This window comes from Eptatretus burgeri, chromosome 6 (genome assembly GCF_056783735.1).
Source record: "Eptatretus burgeri isolate ZD-2024b chromosome 6, Ebu_testis_v1, whole genome shotgun sequence".
Taxonomy (NCBI): domain Eukaryota; kingdom Metazoa; phylum Chordata; class Myxini; order Myxiniformes; family Myxinidae; genus Eptatretus; species Eptatretus burgeri.
Window position 1 is genome coordinate 57,418,690 of NC_140966.1, and position 22,641 is coordinate 57,441,330.

The following is a 22,641-nucleotide window of genomic DNA, read 5'->3' on the forward strand; positions in this document are numbered from 1 at the left end:
ATTTAAATGCCATCGTTAAGACATGTTGAATAGATTGTTAGAAAGAAGTAAAAAATTTTTTTGTAAACGATGGTATTGTGACAACCTGAAATTACTCAACAATCATCAAGCATTGGGTAATGGATTGAACACCTGGTTGAGGCAAGATGAATGAAAAGCATGTGCGAATCTTTGATGCTAATAGTGATTGAACCTGAATTGGTCATGATTGGTCACCGTTTACATTCAAAAATATTTATTTCCTCAAAATTCCCCTTTGGTTATGTCAAACAAGGGCCGTTGGAAAAGTTCCTGGAACGAGATCCGAGACCTTTATCCGAGGATCGTCAACTTTTTTTATTTTTCAATCTAAGGAAACATATTCATTAATTAGGAAATATTTTTCTTACTTATTATTAAAAAAAAATCTGCCATTTTGGGGGAAAATTGTATCTCATGTTGAACATTTTGAACACCCAGCATGTACTGAAATTTCCTTCGGTGAGCACATTCCTTTAGTCACAGACTCACAGTTTTAGTCTGCACAACCCCACCATCCCTTCAGCTCAATCACAAACTTTTAACTTCATATTGACATAAAATACAGTCTACATATTATGTATGCAAAACAACTGACGTTTGACAACCTCTTCTTCCCTATTTCGTGCATTATTTATCCATTTTTTTTCTACCTCTTTTTAGTTAGCCCAATCTCTTTTTTTTTCTCTCCCCTCCCCACACCCCCCTCTTCTGTAACCCCTTCTCTTCTCCATCTTTCTTTTTCCTATTTCTTTAATCAATCTATCTCCTTTTGCTCATCGTTTGCATAGCTTGTAAATGCCTCGAATCTTGCAAACAGAATTGCTTTTAAAACAAATTAACCTATTTCATGCTCGGAAACAATATCTAAACTGAACCCTAATGCAAGTGCCCACATCTCACTGAATTGATCACATGAGTCAGACTCAGCTTGCCAAATACCACTTGTAAAGCATCGTCAACCGGACAGTGATTCAGTCCTTGCGGGTGCGGATCCATGATTTTAGGTTTGGGGGGGAGGGGGGGAGGGGGTGAAAAAATTGACATTGCACTGAAAATATATAATTTCACTGAGCAGAGCGAAGGGAACATTTTTTGTGGGTGTTTATTGTTTTGTCGTGAATTCTAAAGACTATTCTAAATATAGACAAAGAACACTCTAATACACTCTAATAGAAGTACTCTAATGAAATAAAATTGCTCAATACTCAACATTTATTTTAATTATAGTCTCATCATAAAACTCCAATTGAACGAAAAGCAGACATTGCATATGATGAAACAAATGACGTAATGATCGAAACAAATCAATGTCTGACGTATTGAACAAGGTTTCACATGGAAGTGATCTTAATCAGAATTATAGGTTTTTTTTTCCATCAGATGAACATTTTCTTTCATCATCTCGACTTTGTGAATCACTACTCACAACAAACATTTCTTCTCGAACATATTTGAAGCCTATTATATACCCTGGAGAATTTCCCACGGTCAAAAATACATGTTCTTGAGTCTTAAAAACACAGACCGAGTGTCTAATTCAAACAGAATGATAAGCACTCTGGATTGTCTGATACTTGGGATTCCATTCCACTTCTTGGTTTATCAATGGTTCGGAGAGTAGAAACATCTCTGATGATAAATGATTTGGTAATTCGTTAATCATCAAGTATCCACGACGGGAACAAACTGAATAGTATAAATCAGTTCCATGTTGAACATTGCGGTCAACATCAGCTGTGATCTGAGGAATATCGGGTGATCCCATATTCCGGACCGCATCTTCGGTTATCTTTAATACATTTTGATGGGAGGGATGGGGTTTATGTGGGGGGTGGGGTGAGGAAGTTGTGTGTGTGCAGTGTGTGCGCCCCTTCCCTGGATCTGCCCCTGGCTTGTCTCTGTGAATCATGAAATGACCAGTTCAGTCTTTGTCTTTCACAAAGGCCATCGCTATGTGACCAGAATGGTATCTCGATCCTTTCCAGGGATGCCTTTAAAACAACATGCTCCATTAAGCTAGCCAGCACTCACTGGGAATCTCGCGGCACTGTTTACAGTGGATCCACTTGGTTTACTTCATGGTCAAGCATGACCCTGTAACCCCTAATGACGTGCAGCCTTTATGGACAACAAACATATGCTTCCCGTGCCACACAAAGGGAGAAAGAAACACATAAACAGCAAAAACTGCACATGGCTTAGCCGATTCGGTTGCACCTCAGCCTACCACCTACCGTTGTACACAATGGTGCTGCCTTCACAGCAACCCAGTCGCTTCAGTCCGCTCGCATTTCTGTGTTTTACAGGAAGTCGTTTTTTTCTGGCCACGCTTCCTTTTCTCTGTACACCATGTTGTTCCTGATTGTAAGTATTTTTGCTCTCAACATGACACCTTTTCCTACCACCTCACATGAAATTTCTGTTCTGATTGTGTTTACCACTCGCATATACAAATGGCTGTGCACACCATCTCGTAGAACTTAGTGCTGTGCTGAGTGATTGCAATGAATGACTGCCTTTTTAGACTCCATTACATCGGCATCAACTAAAATGTTGTCATTAAAACAATATCCTAAACCAACACATTCACAAGCACCCCTTCACCTTCCTCATATCCTGAAACTGCATAGACCTTCGGCCTTCCTGCTTTTATATCTCAAGGAGTTTGATGAATATTCTTGCAACTTTTAAAAGTAATGCAAATTTATTGCTGATATAATTCAATCTTTTCATGACCCTATTTTTCTCAGCAGAGTTTGGTTTGTATTCTGCAGTATAAATGGTGACCAGAGTTCACATGCATCGATTTGTTGAGAACACAAAGTGGTAAAACAGTTGAAAAGGTGATGAAACTTGATTTTGCGGATAAAGAAAAAATGATGCATGTCCAATCTATCGTGATGGATAGTACTTACGACTCACTAGGCCCATTTGTTGATAGACAATTGCTTTGGGAATGAAACAACGAGAACGAGAAGGGCACTTGGTGGAGCACATACCTCCAACACGTAATGCCTGATCCACGAGAACATATCGGGCCCAATATATTTTTGAAGTATCATGATGCACAGTAATATGTCGTTTTTGGCCCTATCTCTCAATGGTGAAGAATCACCTAAAAAATTAAATAATTCAAGAATCCAGATCAGGATTCGGATCTTCACCAAAATTGAACCAATTCATCCTTGCGACACACCCAATTTGTCCACCAGTTTCGTCCGAATCCGTCCACAACTTTTTGAGATATCGTGCTATATATCATTTTTACCCCTATCTCTCAATGGTGAAGAATCACTGAAAAAATTCGAGTAGTCGGATCGGGATCTTCACCAAATGCGAATCAATTCTTCCTTGTCACTCACTCAACTTGACCACGAAGTTTAATCCGAATCCGTACACAACTTTTTGAGATATTGTGCCATATATCGGTTTCACTGCATCTCTCGTCAACAAAAAGCACTCGTTCTTTGCTGGAATTATCAACTATATTAATTTGTTTGGGATTTTGATTCCAAAAGGAAGATAACTCTGTTGGCCATTAAACTGAAAATGGGTTTGCCTGTTCAGTTTTTCAATCTGAATCGATGGTTCATCATCAAATTTCATTTTCAAAATGTTTGTCCCTTGTCCGTTAGGGCTGGCAGGATAGGCTATCACCCTAGATGTACTGTATGTACATTCATCGTTGAGTTATCTAGCCTGGTTTCGAATCTCGACACAGTGATAAAACTCTCACCCTGGTGTTTCACATTCAAGGTGTTATATATATATATATATATATATATATATATATATATATATATATATATATATATATATATATATATATATATATATATATATATATATATATATATACATATATATATACATATATATATATATATATATATATATATATACATATATATACATATATCTTCTTCTTCTTTCGACTGCTCCCGTTAAGGGTCGCCACAGCGGATCATCCACATGATCCGCATAGTGATTTGGCACATGTTTTACGCCGGATGCCCTTCCCGACGCAACCCTGGTCGCCTCTTACGACACACAGGGATATGGTACATCTATTTTAACCAGGGTATATACCGGCCCAGTACACTGGTACTCACTTCGCCAACCTCGGAACGATGACAGGCTGAGTCAACCCCCTGGTGTATTAATCCTTGAACTTATTAATCCTTGATTAATAAGGTTAACTCAGGACTTGAAATAATAACTAATAAATAACTAATAAGGTTGAAAAGCTTGAACTCAGGACCTTTTGGATACCAAGTTGCTGCCCCAACCACTCTGCCAACACCAGGATATATATATATATATATATATATATATATATATATATATATATATATATATATGTATATATATATGTATGTATATATATATATATATATGTATATATATATATATATATATATATATATATATATATATATATATATATATATATATATATATACATATATATATATATATATATATGTATGTATGTATATATATATATATATATATATATATATATATATATATATATATATATAGATGTATAGGTATACGTATGTATATGTACAGTATATATATATATATATATATATATATATATATATATATGTATATACAGTATGTATATATATACATGTCAGTGTGTGCTGTCCCTCACATGGACGATAAACTGCATGTCCTGTCTTATGTCATGAATTTGTGTATGTTAAAGATCCCGCAATGTCTTTCACAAAGAGTAGGTAAGTTATGGCCATTTCCTTGAAGAAATTACAAATTCGTATTTCCTTCAGTCAAGCATCAGGACTGGTCAAATTGCGAAGACCTGGTGCCAAAAACATTCCCCAGCAAACCCCACAATAAGCTGGGACTAATTGGGGCTGTTCAAGTAGTAGTAGTAGGAGTAGGAGTGGTAGTAGTAGTCGTCAGTAGTCATAGGAGTTGTCCATTATTACCCTCGCTGGGGAGAGGGCATTGCATTTGGGTCCGTTTGCTTGTCTGTCTGTCCACACAGAACTTTAGTGTTTTTCTCCACAACTGCTTGTCGGATTGAAACAAAATTTTCAACATCGAAGCAACATCTCATGTGGAACGTTTTATTAAATTATGACTTCATCGGTCACGTGATTCGGCAGCCATATTTTATTTTATTTTTTTCAAACCTTCAAAAATCTTTTTTCTCTGAAGTGGCTGAACAGATCGAGGTGAAACTTTACATGTATGAGTATGACTGCCGATCCATGAGGAACAAAACACTTACACACACAACATCATTGGTCACATGGTTTGGCAGTCATATTGGATTTACCTGAAAACCTATAAAATCTTCTTCTCCAGAATGGCTGGAAAGATCGAGGGGAAACTTTACGTAAATGTTCCCCAAGCCTTGGAGATACCAGAGTATTCATGAATAATTGATGTCACATGGTCTGGCAGACATATTGGATTGAGCAAAAGTCTTTAAAAATTCTTATTTCTCTTGAACCACTTAATCAATCGACGTGAAACTTCAAAATTATGATCGAGGAGTAAAGGGAGAATACACGTTTTAAATTTCAACCTGACTGGACGCATGGCCTCGCCAGAATAATTTAATTTTTTGATCTGGGTTCTTTTTGATTTGTTGTTTTGAATAAGGCTCACTTGGTTGTGCCTGGATGTATTTGATGTAGCAGCTGAAATGTGAATCCTATCCAGGTTCCTCCTGATGACTTCATCTTTGCTTTTTGCTTGTTCTGATTCCTTCTGATTATGCTAAATGCAGGACTGTACCTATTTGGTCTTCCATTTGATTTGAATTTAATTTATTTTAATCACATTCTGCATTCAATTGAATAATAATAAAATCGTCACGGGTCAGGGTCAGGTGTCCAATCAAAGCGGGACGTCTTGGTACCCGGTCATCACTGCCAGCAGTTATAAAGTGGCAGTTCTAATTATGTCTCTTATTAATTACGTAACACACCAGTACATAAACACCCCACAAAGCAAGTCCTGGCGAGGGTCTGCAATCTCTGTGTGTGTGTCTGTCTGTTGGGTAGTCTCTCCAGTCGGAAAAAAAACAATTTTTTTTTGAGATTTGTTCTCCCCATATTATCAGTATTTAAAATGGCGATTTCAGTTAATACTATGGCGATTTCGATGAAACTTGGTCGGTAGGTTCATACCATGACTAGTTGTGTGCAAATGAGAACCGTTGCTATGGACACCACCGTTGCCTAGCAACGGGACTTTGAAATATTTGAAAAATAATAAAAAAAAAATTCGAAAATCAAAAATCGGGCCACGAGCGACTGTGGGCAGCACATTCAGCTATATTGTAAAAAATTTCCAGCCGGATCCTATGAAAACTGTCGGAGAAGATAGACTTTGAATGAACCCTGGTCAAAAACAATAAAAAACGAAGTTCGTTATATCTCAGAGACTATGAGTCAGATATACATGAAACTGGTATGGTAGGTTCATGGTATGTCCTAGTTATGTGTGAGAAAGAACCGTTGCTATGGACCCCTCCGTTGCTGAGCAACGGCCAAAAAACCTCTAAATGTGGGGGTATTTTAACGAAAAAACAATCTGCAGCATTAACCCTTGAAGCTAGAATCATGAATTTTTTTGTGCTTAATTCTCAGGTCATTCCCCATCGAACGGGCCCATCGCGTCAGGTTCAATTGGGTAGACGACTACCCATGTCCGCCTACCGGCTTGTTCTTGTAATGTATGTATACATAAACGTATATTGATGTCTACTTTTGTCTTTGTCGAGTTTGTAATTGATGTAGAAACTCCTCCAAAAGCTTTAGATCGATGGAGGAAAAAAAAAAAACTTGAGATGAACGAAATTATTGAGAAACAAAGAAAATAACAAATCACTTTAATCGTGAGGGACAAACCATGAATGTTTATATTATAAGGAACTGCACTATTCGGGATAGTTTTGCTGCAAAAATGAAAGTGCATACGGTTGTTGGTGAGATATAAAGAGAAATGAATTTCACTTTTAAGTCAATGGAATGCTTTGTTCCAGGTGAAAGACCATTTGCTCGCTGTTCTCAAGATCAACCTTGAGGATGTCAGCAATGTTTTGTCTTTGATATGATTTACAAAATCGGGCATCCTCGAAGGACCCATGCACATACTCCATTTGTAGAAACTTGAGTGGGGGGTAAATTGAGAAAAAATAAAATCGGGAGAAGGAAAGCAAGTGGTGAGGACATGAGAGAAAACCAATTGTATGGAAGTTTGAAAGGACAGAATGAAGAGAAGTAAAAGAAAGAAGATTCTGATGGGAGAAGCAGTGGAGGAGAATTATGCAATGTACTGTACAATAACTGGGGGTGGCGTTGAGATTTTTTTCCATTTTTGTGCACGCAAAAGTGAAAATGTCGTTGTTTTTATTTAGTGTTGAGCTTTTATTATTAAAGGCAGGGTTATAATATTTACGAGAGAATAATGAAGATTATATTGGACAATAAAATTAATAAATATAATCAAGACAAGTTTCAAATGTCTCGTATAGTTTCATACCACCACACTTACTATTCTGTCTCAATTATGTTTTAACAAATTTAGATTCCAAAATGGTCCAATTATATTATTAAAACGTGACTTTATAATTCCTTGGAAATCTCAATCCAAACCTTTTCTTATCTGACAGACAATTTTTTTTTTATTTTTTTGAAATGAGTTTTTTTTTTGCTTGCTGTTGCAATTAACGGAATATAGCTTGTAGTTTGTTCGTCCGACAATTTTGGAGTTTTGTGGTTACATTGACCCAGCTATTTGCACAATTTCACTTCTAACCACATCAGTGATGACAACACTTAATCCTCCCACCAACTACAAACCACAAGGTCAAAATTACAACCATCATCAACATTGCTTTCGGATTAACACCAACCATCATCATTGCAGAATATCTTACACAATACTCTCTCTCTAGCCATTGAACACATTTTGGGTTATATCCTCGAATATAAAATGTAAAATAAGTCGGGGCAGCTTCTTTCACAGTTTTATTGTCCTCTGGTTTTTTGACAAGCTTTTGAAATAGTCGATAGTCGTCCTCTTCTCTAATGGCTAACTGTTCAACTCTGTTATTGCAAGCAGAGAATGCCTCTTAAGGGCACATTTTCATTCATATTCTTCAAAGTAGTTGTCTCTTGGGGTCATGCATATGGTTGAACATTCATCTATTAGCTTCTTGTTTAACAGTAATGGACATTTTAATAATAACATCATTAGCTGCTACTACTACTACTACTACTTTCATATGCAGCACAAGGCTGCAGGGTAGCATCATTGGATGAGGGTTCAACCTTTCATGGACAGGCGAGCTTTCCTTGGTGTTCGACTAAGTTTGTCAGAGCAGGAATTTGGAATTTTTCACAGTGCCGGAGATGACTCGCCAATTCTTTGCAAAGGCATCATGGGTTCTCTTAACATCCTCCAACAGCAAGTGCTGGCAAACAGGTTCTCCAAATTAATGTCTTGATTCTGATGGCTATCCCACACATTAAGGCATCACCCAGTATTTGAAACACCAGCTTGACAGTTTATAGAGGAGTCCAAATTTGAACCCATGCTATGCAGCTCAAACCCTTGTGTTTGCTTAACGTTTAGGGGGCTGCTTTAAGATCTTAGGGTCCTGAGTTTGAACCCTCTATTGTGCCATTAAAATAATGCCAGGTGGGTTGATTCAACCTGTCATCCTTCCAAGTTCAGAAAAATGAGTACCAGCTTACTGGGAAGAATGACCTATTCGAGTGTCCTGCGTCGGAGTGGCGACCCATCCAAGATTGTGCCCCCTTGTCAAGGAAAAACTGCCTCGGCAGTCCTTTGCCTCTGAAGATGCAAAAGGAGTGTTTCTTCTTCTTCACTTCTTCTTTGAGACAGCTCAAAGTTACCTGTAACATAACCTGCTAGGCTTACTGCCATCATTTAATGCTCACCTGGATAAGGTACAAGTTGGACCAAAGCAGTCTCTAATGTATTTGTTACCTATGCCACCGAAGGTGAAGGAGTTATGTTTTGACCCCTCTCTGTCTATTTGTCTTTTTGTTTCTTGCAAAATCGAAGATTTTTCAAGTATATTGATCAGTCGATTATTCTGTCTGTTTGTCTTTCAATCGCTGACAGGTCACAATTTAAAACTGATCTTCACCAGGTTGTAGAGGTAGTCTCAGCTGAGAAGCCTGTTGACTTTGAGGTCAAAGGTCATCTTGAGGTCGAATTTCTAAAATCATTTTTCATCCAATTAACTTGAAAGTTGAACAGGATTTGCATAGTCCATCACTGAATTGGGAAAGCAACTATTTCTGAAGTCAAAAGGTCAAAGATCAACTCAAGGTCAAACTTCTAAAATCATCAAATTTCATCTGAAAAATCATAAATTTGAATCTGATTGACCTGAGCTTTGATTAAGATGGTGAATTGTAATCTCAAGGAAATAGACAATTTGATGTATCCATGGCAACGTTTGGGGAGGGGGGTGGATTTTGCAAGTATCGTGATCTACACGACATCTTTTTCTTGTTTGTCTGTTTGCGTGCAAGATATCTCAAGAAGTTGTGGATGGATGCAGATAAAATTTGGTGAACAAGTTTGGTGTGTGACAAGGTTGAACCGATTAGATTTTGGTGAAGATCTGAATCCGGATCTTGACACGTGAATTATTTTATTATGAAATTGATTCTTCACAATTGAGAGATAGGGCCAAAAACGATATCTAGCATGATATCTCAAAAATGTATACGCCTGATATGTTCTTATGGATCAGGCATCAAGTGGCAGGCAGGTGTGCGCTCTCACGAGTGCCCTTCTAGTTAAGCTCCGCCATCGAAGATGGACGGAGGTTACTGTTTTCACCCCTGTCTGTTTGTTTGTTTGTGAACAGTATTACAGAAAAACTCCTTGACGGATTTTGACGAAACTTGGTGGGGGATTAGGTATGGTCCAAGGATCATGCCATTAGATTTTGGACTTGGTCCAAAGTCCAATATGGCCGCTATGGCGGCCATTTTGAAAAAGTATTTGAATTTTTGTTTTTGCATTTCTACATGTTGTGATTTCCAACAACAACAAAAAAAATTGTTAGAGGGAAAAAAAAACTTAGAAATTTTGCACCTTTTTTTTCAAAAAAATTTCGATTTTATTTGAAAAATATTAGAATTTTTTTTTTTGCATTTATACATGTTTTAAGTGATTTCCAACCCCCCAAAAAATTTGTTAGAGAAACAAAAAATTTTGCACCTTTTTTTTCAAAAAAATTTCGATTTTATTTTTTTGGCATTTCTACATGCGTGTCGATCTAGTTTAGTTTATTCAATCGTGGTTCAGTAGAGTCTGATCCGTTTTGACCTACAATGAAAAGGATATCGGGTTCACTTAAGTGACCCAGCAGTATTTGCGGCGGAGGTTTTGCACTCTACCGAGTGCTCCCCTTCTAGTTTTTGTTGTTATTACTCTTCCAGCAATATTAATGCTTTTCCAATGGACCGTTGGTTTATGGTTGGTGATTTTGTACTTGAGCCTCAAATCGGGGGCAGGTATTTTTTGTACTAGTTTTGGCAGGAACTTGGAATTTGGCCAGGGTTTCAGCTCAAAATCAACTACTCTTTGTTGAAAGATATTATGCGATCTTCAACATCCACACCAAATTAATGCTCAAAGATGTGTTCCTAGTTTAACTTATCATCTGAAAGACATTGCTTTGATGCAACACTGTACTTACAAAGCTCCAGTAAAAGAGTTTCAAGTCAGATTGAGAATAAAACCCTGACCAGACAGCTGGACGAGAAGCGTGATACCTCGGTACAATCCTGTCAGACGTACATCTGCCTGTAGTTCACCGGAGCATTGCACTTTGTTGTGGGCTGGCTCCCCTGCTTTAAGTGCTGGATGCTGTACAAACAATATATTGTGTCTCATGCCACCTCTCACTTAACTCCCCACTGTGTACTCATTCAGTCCTTCACCTCTCACGAGCTCTACCATGACTTGAATTATCTTGTAATCTTCTCTATTTTAAACTTACAAAATAACTTAATCCTACACTTTTTCCATTGCTTTAAGAAGACATCTCATTACCTTCCCACATCTCCTCCTATTCCTACCCTTGATCTATTGTCAGTGAGCCAGAGATCCCACCCGTCCCAACCTTGCTTCAGTTTTCACGAAATTCATGCATCTTGTTCATTCGTACATCCCATATTCAGCTTCTCACTCCTTTGCTATTTATTCACTGCTTCTCCATACTCATTTTTCTTTGCTCTTATATGAGTCTTAATTTTGTATAATAATCGCTGAAGCTTCATAACCAACTGAGGTAGGTCTCTTGTTTATGTCGCTCTTGAAAGTGCCGAGCAAGCCATGAACGATTGCATTATTGGTGTGATCGACTCATCGGAGGTTCTCTGCAAACCCATTAGCATCGATCATGTCAAATACGAATTAGTGATTCTGTATAAATCGAAGGCATTCATTCACCTAAAATAATGATTTACCATAAACAAAACTCAAACACAAAAAGTGGCCTTTTTCATTCCACGGACGCAAAAATGGTGCACTGTTTGATTTACCCATCTTCCTCCTTCTCCTAATACCCACTTTATCTTTATTCCTTCCTCTGTTCCTTACTTTACACTCCCCCGTCTCTCCTTTGTGCTTCCATGCAAAAAAATATGAAGATGCATCAAATTGGACCTAACTTTTGTTTATAAATGGCAGAGTAATGCATGTAGATTTCTCCTTTTGGAAGGAATTTGCCAACATCGTGTCAGTTACCAATTCTCATGATCATGTGCTTCCTGTTTTAATGCACGCGCTGAAAATCATGAAGCCAGTAAGCGAGATAACAAAGATAGTTTAAAAGCAGGTAATTGCGAAATTTCAGGTCAACGAAAACATCAAGGTGATAATAATTATACGTCATGGACACCTGTATTTAAAGAGCAACTGAGAGCAGTAATTTTTTGGACGAATAAGGTGATTGAGATTCAACTTCTGTATTGGCCATGAACACGTCCAAAAACAATTACATACTTAATGGATATAGGAGCGTCCACTCCAGTGGGACATCTGGAGTGTTAAAAGCTGGAGAACACCTTTTTAAAAAGATTCTCATTTTTGTAATACAGATACAAGCTTAGTTACTGGGTTCAAAAACAAAACGTCAGGCAAAATTCCAACCAACCTTCTAATATGTAGATGGTCTGTATCCCTCAATCCCTCATCTAATATATAAAGCTCTTGATAACCACTGACTCATTGACTCATTGACTGATATTAAAAATCGGCACCTTCTGGGTGACGTAGAAAGCTGAAATCTTGCATGCCAATGGACATCGAAGTCGATACACCAGGACAAAAAAAAATCACACAACCATCAGAAAGAATCCGTAAATGAAAATATAAATAAATGAAAAAAAAAATGAAAATTAATAAATGAAAAATTGAATGTACGTGAGCAACCCGAGACAATGGGGAAGCACTGTTCATTATTGCTTACAATGTGTAAGCATACCCTGCTCGTACTCACATACACTTCATGATTAAATGGAATACAAGGCCTTATGCAAAATATGAATTATTACTATCAAAATCGAAGATTTTTCAAGTATATTGATTGGTCGATTTTGTTATTCTGTCTGTCTGTCTGTCTGTCTTCGTCTGTCTGTTTGTCGCCCACAGGTCACAGTTTTAAACCGATTTTCACGAAACTTCACCACATGGTAGTTTGTCAAAAGGAAGAAGCCTATTGTTTTTGAGGTCAAAAGGTCAAAACGTCAACATAGGCCAAAGGTCAACAACTTTGGTGAGATTTCTAAAATCCTCAATTTTCATCTGATTGACTTGAAATTTGAAGAGGATTTATATTTCAGGTCAATGAAATCAACGAGCCAATTACTTTTGAGGTCAACATCGATCAAAAGGTCAACATAGGCCCCCAAAGGTCAACAACAAAGGTTGTGTTTCTAAAATCTTCAATTTTCATCCGATTGCCATGAAATTTGAAGAGTATTTTCATATCAGGTCACTGAATTCAACCACCAATTATTTTTGAGGTTCACTTCGGCCAAAAGGTCAACATAGGCCAGATTTTTGAAATTGTCAATTTTCATCCGATTAGACTAGTAATTTGAAGAGGTGTTGTGGTCATTGAATTCAACCACAAATTATTTTGAGGTCAAATTTTTAGCAGTGTCTCGCGTAGCGTACGCTGCTCTAAGAACGCTCAGCGTTGTTCGTCCTCTTCCTCTTCTTCTTCTTCTTCTTCTTCTTGTGAAGACAAAATCTTTATATTCGGACTTGGCTCTTTTATATGTACGATCTGGATCTCCTTACATACTAAGCACTTGTACACATCCTCGTATTGAGGGTTCCTGTTGAGAGCGTCTATCATGAACTTTTAAATATATTCGGACATTTGCTTTAAAGTTTCGAAAAGTTCACGTTACTATTTAAAGATTATTCCATTTAATGTATTGTAAATTCATAAATACATTATTTATTTCGTAAATACACTATATTTCGTAAATACGTAAATACACTATGACGGGTCTCGCTATTGGCTTAATCAAGGCACGTGACAAAATATCGGAAGTTGTTGTTGTTGTTTTTTTTTGTTTTTTTTTTGTTTTTTAGCCGACAAAACCTTTAGGACGCTGCTCTTGGACACATTTGTCCTTGTTTTTTTAATGGATTTTGCAAGTATCATGCTCTGTACAACATCTTGTTTAAGCATTGGTACAACATCTTGCACTTTCTCAATTTCAGTCATTCAATCAGTCTGTGAATTTTCCTCCATTTTCTCAGGTCTCGTTCCACCTGCCACTTGATAAACCTCTCCATTACCAAGCCAAACAAATACATTGCCTAATCCGCACAATGCCTGTTTTTATAAGCCTAATCCTATTCTCCATCTTTATCAGTTCATTCTCCTTTCCCTCACCTGTTACCCATGACCTTTTCACTTCCTCTATCAAGACGACTTCATAACCAATATCTTTTGGAAACTTTCGAATTTCATATTTCCTCTTGTACATCTTTGACATGCCTAACCCTCTGTTTTTCTGCTTCTTAACTTGCCGTCATGTGTTGCACTTAGGAGCCATATCTACATAGTGCTAAGACCAATGGTTGGGTTTGGGGGTAAATTGGGAATAAGAAAATAGTGGAGGGGAAATGAAGCTTAATTAGGATGGTGGAGATAATTTGGGGGTATGTGAGCAAAGCAGTGACAAACTAGGGGAAAGAGAGGAAAGAAAAGGAAAAGGAGTTTGAGAGCATAAGAGAGTGAAGGAAGGGGAATGCACAGGACATACAGGAGGAGCCAAACATCCAAACTCCTCTGTCTTGTTTTTGTATGAAATATGTAGATGGCCACTACCACCTTGTATCACTAACTTAGACTTGAACTTGAGCCTTGACCCTAGTTTAATATTATAGAAGTTTCCAGAGCACATGCTGTCCCAGCTTATGAGGAAATTTGTTTTCTTTGTCCTTTTGGCCTAATATATCTAGAACTTGCCAGGATAAGTTGCCTTCCCGTACTGAAAGACGATCTGCTGCTCCCCCCTCCCCCTCCTGCCCCCTCCAACACCACTCGCTTCCTGCCTTTGTTGCAAAAAGTACCCTCTTTGCTCATGTAGTATTGTTCTTTTCAGGTTTTGTATTTTATCAAAACACAATCAATACATTAATCCAATTATTTTAGAGTTTTGTTCAATGTAATACGGTATTGTGATATAAACACACTTTGGTAAAGCACCCCCTATGTTGTGATGGTGTTATGCAAGACGACACCTGTCGGAGGGTCACTGCATGAAGTCTCATGGAATTGCAAAAATGGTTGAAGATAAATGTTTTATTATTATTATTATTATTTTTGGCAAGATGGTCAACATTACACTAAAAGAATGCATGGATTTTTGACCGACTCAACCTATACAGGATATGATTCAAATCTTCCAAAATAACAAACACTGTGGGATCTTCCCTTATCCACAGGTAGGCGAGGACCGGGCAACTGGAAGTGCATACTAAATATTTATTGGAATCGAACACACGCGAAGTAAAGCAAAGCAGCGAGGCTTTATAACCACTTACGAATGAGTCTCTCGCATAACAAACAAAAACTCACCTGCACTCCTTTGTCCCCTTTTTCTCCTGTCCGTGGAAGCACCCCACTTAATCTATTCAGGTATTCAGTCCTCTTCCCATTAGTCCTTTAAAGTGGTGATCCATGACCATCTCACATTGCCTAAGATACTAGCCCAATATATTTTCTGTTGTCACACTCTTTTACTCACTGGCCACCTGAACCTTTCTCTTGAATTACCCTGTTTGTTCACTTTTATGTCTGTGTGCTCCTCATCAAGCCGGCTTTCTTGAAATGCAAAGTGCTGCCCATTTGTCTGTCTGTGTGTCTTCTTTTTGTCCTACTTGCCTGTTTGCCCTTTGTCTTTTGGTTTTACCTCCCTTGTTTGCTTGTACCTCTTTGCTTCTTTGACGGTGCACGATTTTCTCACCATGTACAGTAAATCTTTCCTGAGCTTGAAAATCCAGGAAAATAACCCAGCTCTTCCCTGAGCCTTATAATCTGTCATCAACAATACAATCATCATAATCTTCGCGATTATTGTATGACAATAATTTTTTTTTTCAAGAAACAACCACTCTTCTTACTCCAATCATGTTCATCAACACAGCACATCGCATGGAGAAATGAAAAAGCAAAGCAAAACAAAACCAGAAACGCACCCAAACAAAATCAAACGGTGCAAATTGATGGCAGATGGATGAAGAGTCGCAAAGGGTTGGCTGGAAGAGAAAGTGGGGGTAGGGGGTTGTTACAAGCAAGTTGCTGGGCAGGGGTTCTGGGAATGGAAGACGATAGGGTCACGGGGTGAGCAATTCCCCGTTGTCTGTCTCATCATATGGACAAAGATTTGGGGTCAAAGGCCAGGGGAGCTGACCTTATGAAAGTCTGTGGGGTGGGAGGAACTGGGGCTTGGGGAAATGGCGAGAGTATTGATGGAGTTAAAACAGGGGTTGCCAGGTGCTGCAAAAACCTTTCCACTGAACCACGGTTGTTACTTTGGCCTAGACCATAGTTCATTTACTTTCCATTCTTTCTGTTTCTTTTTCTTGCTTGTTTACAATCATGTGAGACTTTGCATTTTATAATCTGTTTGCTTTGCCTAGTCTCAGTTTCTTCCCGTACCACCTTTATTTGTCTGGCATTTCTATTGATTCCTTCCTCAATCCATTTTATGTCTTCTACGACCTGTTAATACGATTGTATTTCTTGACATTTGCATTGATTTTTTTTGTTTGTCGTGACAAACCCTTTGATTGCACAGTCTTTTTAAAATTTACTTATTTATTAATTTTTGTAAGAGCAAGATATAACTGACAGTGGGACAAACATCAAGGGAATGAATAAACATGAAAACAGGAAACGGAGGATGGGAGGGAACACTGAAACTAGCATTTAGGTTGGTTGGGTTAGTAAAGGTTAATGGGGGTAATAAAGATCATGGGTCAGAATTAGAGATGACAAGAAATGGTGGTGCACTGCTTGCTTCAAACCCTGGAGGGGAAGAGTGAGACAGAACAGTCTATGGAAGGTGGTTCCTTAGATAGGAGAAACAAAGAATAGAAATGATGAGGTGTGTGCAGTCAGCCTGGATTTTGGAGGTTTACACAGAAGGGGGTTTCTGTAAGAACAGGAGGGTCTGCAATCAATTAAAAAGAAAAAGAAGCTTATGAAATGAATATTCCTTTGATAGATAGTGCAAAGGAAAAAATGAAAACAGTAATGTCATCGAGCGCTGGCAAGTTTTCATCAGCCACCCTCGAGTAATAAATGGTGTGTGTACAAGACCTTCATCCAAATTGCCAAGGGATATCGCTCGCTGTGCCATGCTTGTGATGTTGCTCTCAGTATTCCCACCATTATGGCTGTGCTATCTCAGGCCCTCCATATCATTGATATTTTGTGATTGCAGGCAAAGTTTCAAGTTTTGTTTCTCACTCAGATTGGTGGTCTTGCAGTCTTTTACCAGCTCTCTTTTGGTTGTGTTCCTCCCACTCTGTCATCTCTCCATCCAACCTCTACCTCTCAAAGTCTTACATATTCTATCAGCAACCCTCCTCAAATTTGGGGTTAATGCTCACCTCTATTTTCTCAACCAACCACATTTCCTCTCTCACATGTGCAGTTATCTTCATGAACTTGTCTCGTGCTCTTCCTTCCAGGCCTTCAACTCTGCTGCGCCACTGCCACCATATGGTCGCTCCCAAATCTACCTCTGAGCTTTACGACCTTTGCTGAGATCCTTGTCCTCTTTTCACCAACAGCTTCACCTCACTTTTTCTTTTGACCCTTTTGCCTCTTGTTCTGCTTTTCCATGAGCCTCAACATATATATATATATATATATATATATATATATATATATATATATATATATATATATATATATATATATATATATATATATATATATATATATATATACACATGAGACTTTTTAGTCTTGAGGTCTCATCTTCAAGTTTGATATAATAAATAACAACAATACAATCAGGCACATCATTGTATTTTCGTGTTGTGGATCTTTCTTTAGACCCTATTTACAATGTGTGGCCATTCAATCAGGATGTGGCTACCTTTTGAGATTTTGCATTATTCGAGTGAAGCTGCAAGTTGAGTCAATCATGTAGTCTGGCATAATCTGTGGCCTTCTGTAGAGCAGCACAATCACAAGAAACAAGAAAAAAAGGAAAGATTTAACAAAATAAAAAATAAGCACAATTGGGTGGGGGGAGGGGGGAGGGGGAGGGGCTTACATGTGAAGCAGGTGCCAAAACAGCAAAGCAAGTGATGATAAATTGTGATCAATTCCACCTTTCTTTATGACCAAAACATAATTCTTATGTCTGGAGTCCATATGTCGAGTTGAGGTTACAAGGAAGTTGTAACTTAGGAGGAGACCATCGAGCCAATCAGGTCCATGAATTTCTGCCAATATTTAAGTACCCCTCTATCCCCAATGCTTCTATGCACTTATCTGATTCTAGTTTAAACCTTTCTGCCATTTCGGCTGCGCTCCCCTTCCAGGAAGACCATTCCATGCATTAACTACCTTCTGAGTGAAAGACCTTTGGTTTGAACTACTCTTATTCACCCTCATGTGACACCCCTGGTCTTGTCACTGTCCATTCTGCTGAAAAAACTTTTCCCCACTTATTCTGCATATACTCTTCATTATCTTAAACATCTCCATCAGATCCTATTGTAATCGCCTCCTTTGTACTGAAGATTACATTACACAAGTTCAGCAAATATTGTACTCTAATAGCACATGGGTCCTATACACCTATAAAATAGAAGATGTCCTTCAAATTAGTTATATTAACAATCTGTGTCAATTTCTGGGACTCACCGTACCAGATATCTTTTCAAACCATCATCAGCACGGCTTTTAGTGTTGAAATTGTCCAAAGATAATGGTGGTGGTACATTGTAGGGGTGAATGCCCTTCAATTTTCCCATCATGTCTGTAGCTATTGCTTGAAATTTTCTTTTGCAGAGTAAAAAACATTCACTTTATATGTTTGGTTCACTTTCAGCCAGTCCAGGTTACGCTCATTGGCTCACGGGACAGCGTGACGGCTGAGGTCATTTTGTTGAGCACACAGCTGATTCAGCAAGGTATAACAAGCAATTACTAGAGGGGGAGCACTTGGTAGAGTGCAAAACCTCCGCCGCCAATACTGCTGGGTCACTTAAGTGAGCCTGATATCCTATTCATTGTAGGTCAAAACGGATCAGACTCTACTAAACCACGATTGAATAAACTAAACTAGATCGACGCGCATGTAGAAATGCCAAAAAAAAATCGAAATTTTTTTGAAAAAAAAGGTGCAAAATTTTTTTTTTCTCTAACATTTTTTTGGGGGTTGGAAATCACTTAAAACATGTAGAAATGCAAAAAAAAAAAATTCAAATCTTTTTTCAAATAAAATGGAAATTTTTTTGAAAAATAGTTGCAAATTTTTTTTTTTTCTCCAACAAATTTATTTATTTTTTTGGTTGGAAATCACTTAAAACATGTAGAAATGCAAAAACAAAAATTCAACTATTTTTTCAAAATGGCCGCCATAGCGGCCATATTGGACTTTGGACCAAGTCCAAAATCTAATGGCATGATCCTTGGACCATACCTAATCCCCCCACCAAGTTTCATAGAAATCCGTCGAGGAGTTTTTCTGTTATACTTTTCACAAACAAACAAACAAACAAACAGACAGGGGTGAAAACAGTAACCTCCGTCCATCTTCGATGGCGGAGGTTAACTCGAGGGGGAGCACTCGGTAGAGTGCAAAACCTCCGCCGCCAATACTGCTAGGTCACTCAAGTGAACCTGATATCCTATTCATTCAATTTGACGTCAACAGTGCTCACAGAGTTATAGTTTGCAACTTTCCCTTTTACTTTTAACTTTTACATACTCAAATCATTCGTCATAACTGGATTCCTTGAGACAGAAATTGATTTTACGTGGGTATTTCCACCTGAAGTTCCAAAATCAGCCGCAATTATAATTAGTTCATCTCTTCGAGCATGACATAATAATATTGGTGTTGAGAGGAGAGGTGACGATCCATCCGTCCATCCGTCCGTCCGTTCACAATGAAGTTGAAGTGGGAGATCTGGCCATTAGTGATCGTGATAGAGGTCGATGAGACGTACACGATGGTATGACTTTTAAGGTCACCGAAGGTCAAGGTCAAGGTCACGAGGCCTTTGAAGTTGCGAAAATGACGATTTTCAAATTCTATCTCTGCCATTTCTCAAGTGATCTTGAATTTGATTGTGGCATATGAATCTATGGGACAATATCTTAATTTGGTCGGGCCGGATTTTCGATATTCGCTTTCGTTTTCGTGTCACGTGACTTCAAAGTTGGCAAAAAAAATGCGAAAATGACGATTTTCATGCGAAAATGACGATTTTCAAAATCTATCTCCTCCTACATTTCTCAAGCGATCTTGAATTTTATTGTGGCATATAAATCTATGGGACAATATCTAAATTTGGTCGGGCCGGATTTTCAATATTCGCTTTCGTGTTCGTGTCACGTGACTCCAAAGTTGGCAAAAAATGCCCTACCTTCAGGAGGCTATATATTTTCTCGCAGAGATGACCGACACTCCCACACCGGGGTAACTTGTTTGGCATGTTTTTTGTTGGAAATCACTGATAACATGTAGAAATGCAAAAAAAAAATCGAAATTTTCTTGAAAAAAAAGTTGCAAAAAATATTTTTTCTCTAACAATATATTTTTTTTGGGGGGGGGGGTTGGAAATCACTTAATACATGTAGAAATGCAAAAAAAAAAATTCAAATTTTTTTCAAAATGGCCGCCATGGCGGCCATATTGGATGTTGGACCAAGTCCAAAATCTAATGGCATGATACTTGGACCATACCTAATCCCCCCACCAAGTTTCGTCGAGATCCGTCGAGGAGTTTTTCCATAATACTGTTCACAAACAAACAAACAAACAAACAAGCAGTCATAGACTGGTACTTATGAAATCGTCAACTTGACCTCTGACCTTGTCTAATAAAAGCTGTCTCCAGAGAAGGGAGCGACGCAAACCAGAAGTTTCTACGATGATTCTGTACCAAACCATCAAAAATCGAATGTTTTGGATGTTTGACCTCACTGTGACCTTGACCTTTAACCGATTTTGACCAAAATCTAATCAGCCCTAGCCACCACCCTCCTGAATCACGTGGTGTAATTTGACATTGGTAGCTTCTTCCGTTCTCGAGTTATCATTTTTTAGATGTTTGACCTCACTGTGACCTTGACCTTTGACCGATTTTGACCAAAATCTAATCAGCACTAGCCATCACCCTCCTGAATCACGTGGTGTAATTTGACATTGGTAGCTTCTTCCGTTCTCGAGTTATCTTGTTCCAAACCATCAAAAATCGAATATTTGACCTCACTGTGACCTTGACCTTTGACCGATTTTGACCAAAATCTAATCAGCACTAGCCATCACCCTCCTGAATCACGTGGTGTAATTTGACATTGGTAGCTTCTTCCGTTCTCCGTGAAAAAATTCTTCCGTGAAAAAAATTTTGGCCCACCTTACCATTCTCCTGCGGTGTGCAGTATCAAGTTTCGTTCAAATCGGACAACGAAAAAAATTATTAAAAAATCAATTCCCGATTCAGTCAAGTACTCTACGGGAGAATTCGATGAATGCAAACAACCTCAGCAGTATAGTTCGCTGGAGCTATCTTATATTTTTCTTGAAATGATTTATTTAAAAATCTCAAACATTTAGTGTAGCCAAAGCACGATATATTTTTAAGCATAAAAGAAACATCGCCAGTTTGATCTAATACTTCCGTGTTCATTAATAAATAAAATTGTTTCGAAGATTACGTGCAATAATTTATTCGACTTTCTTTTCTCCGTTTTTTTTTTTTTGACATTGACGCGCAATATCAAGTTTCGTTAAAATCAGGCAACGGAAAAAATATAAACAAATCAATTCCCGATTCAGTCAAGTACTCTTCGGGAGTATTTGATCAATGCAAACAACCTCAGCGGTATCGTTCGCTGGAGCTATCTTTTTTGTTTTTAACCTCTGCCATCTAAGATGGACGGAGGTTACTGTTTTCACCCCTGTCTGTTTGTTTGTTTGTTTGTGAACAGTATTACGGAAAACTCCTGGACGGATTTCGACAAAACTTGGTGGGGGGATTAGGTATGGTCCAAGGATCATGCCATTAGATTTTGGACTTGGTGCAAAGTCCAATATGGCCGCTATCGCGGCCATTTTGAAAAAAATTTTAATTTTTGCTTTTGCATTTCTTCATGTTTTAAGTGATTTCCAACCAAAAAAAAATAAATTTGTTAGAGAAAAAAAAAATTTGCAACTTTTTGTCAAAAGAATTTCGATTTTATTTGAAAAATATTTGATTTTTTTTTTTGCATTTCTACATGTTTTAAGTGATTTCCAACCCCCCCCAAAAAAATTTGTTAGAGAAAAAAAACCCAGAAATTTTGCACCTTTTTTTTTTCAAAAAAATTTCGATTTTATTTTTTGGCATTTCTACATGCGCGTCGATCTAGTTTCGTTTATTCAATCGTGGTTCAGTAGAGTCTGATCCGTTTTGACCTACAATGAATAGGACATCAGGTTCACTTAAGTGACCCAGCAGTATTGGCGGCGGAGGTTTTGCACTCTCCTGAGTGCTCCCCCTCTAGTTTTGAAATGACTTTTTTATCAACCGCTGTCACAATGGGAACCCAACGGGTTCATGGGTCGTCTAGTTGTTATTTTAAAAAAATGTTTCCGTACACCACCCTTGAGGCCCAGTTGCAAGTCACCGTCTACATTTCCAATCGAAGAGGCGTAATTACTCTTTTTTTTGAAAAATATGTTTTGAGTTGAAAAATATGTTTTCCCGATTCAGTCAAGTACTCTACGGGAGAATTCGATGAATGCAAACAACCTCAGCAGTATAGTTCGCTGGAGCTATCTTATATTTTTCTTGAAATGATTTATTTAAATCCCCCGAATT

The 22,641-nt window shown here is 38.0% G+C and overlaps 1 protein-coding gene across 2 annotated transcripts in view; it reads left to right on the forward strand.

The window, feature by feature from the left end:
- The window catches only part of LOC147024851 (phospholipid phosphatase 3-like), a 139,260-nt gene that overhangs the window by 89,047 nt on the left and 27,572 nt on the right, over positions 1–22,641 (forward strand). For both annotated transcript variants that reach the window (XM_085885175.1, XM_085885176.1), the window contains one exon: positions 2,328–2,385. In XM_085885175.1, the coding sequence (XP_085741301.1) occupies positions 2,328–2,385 (58 nt within the window). The remainder of the gene's footprint in view (positions 1–2,327; positions 2,386–22,641) is intronic.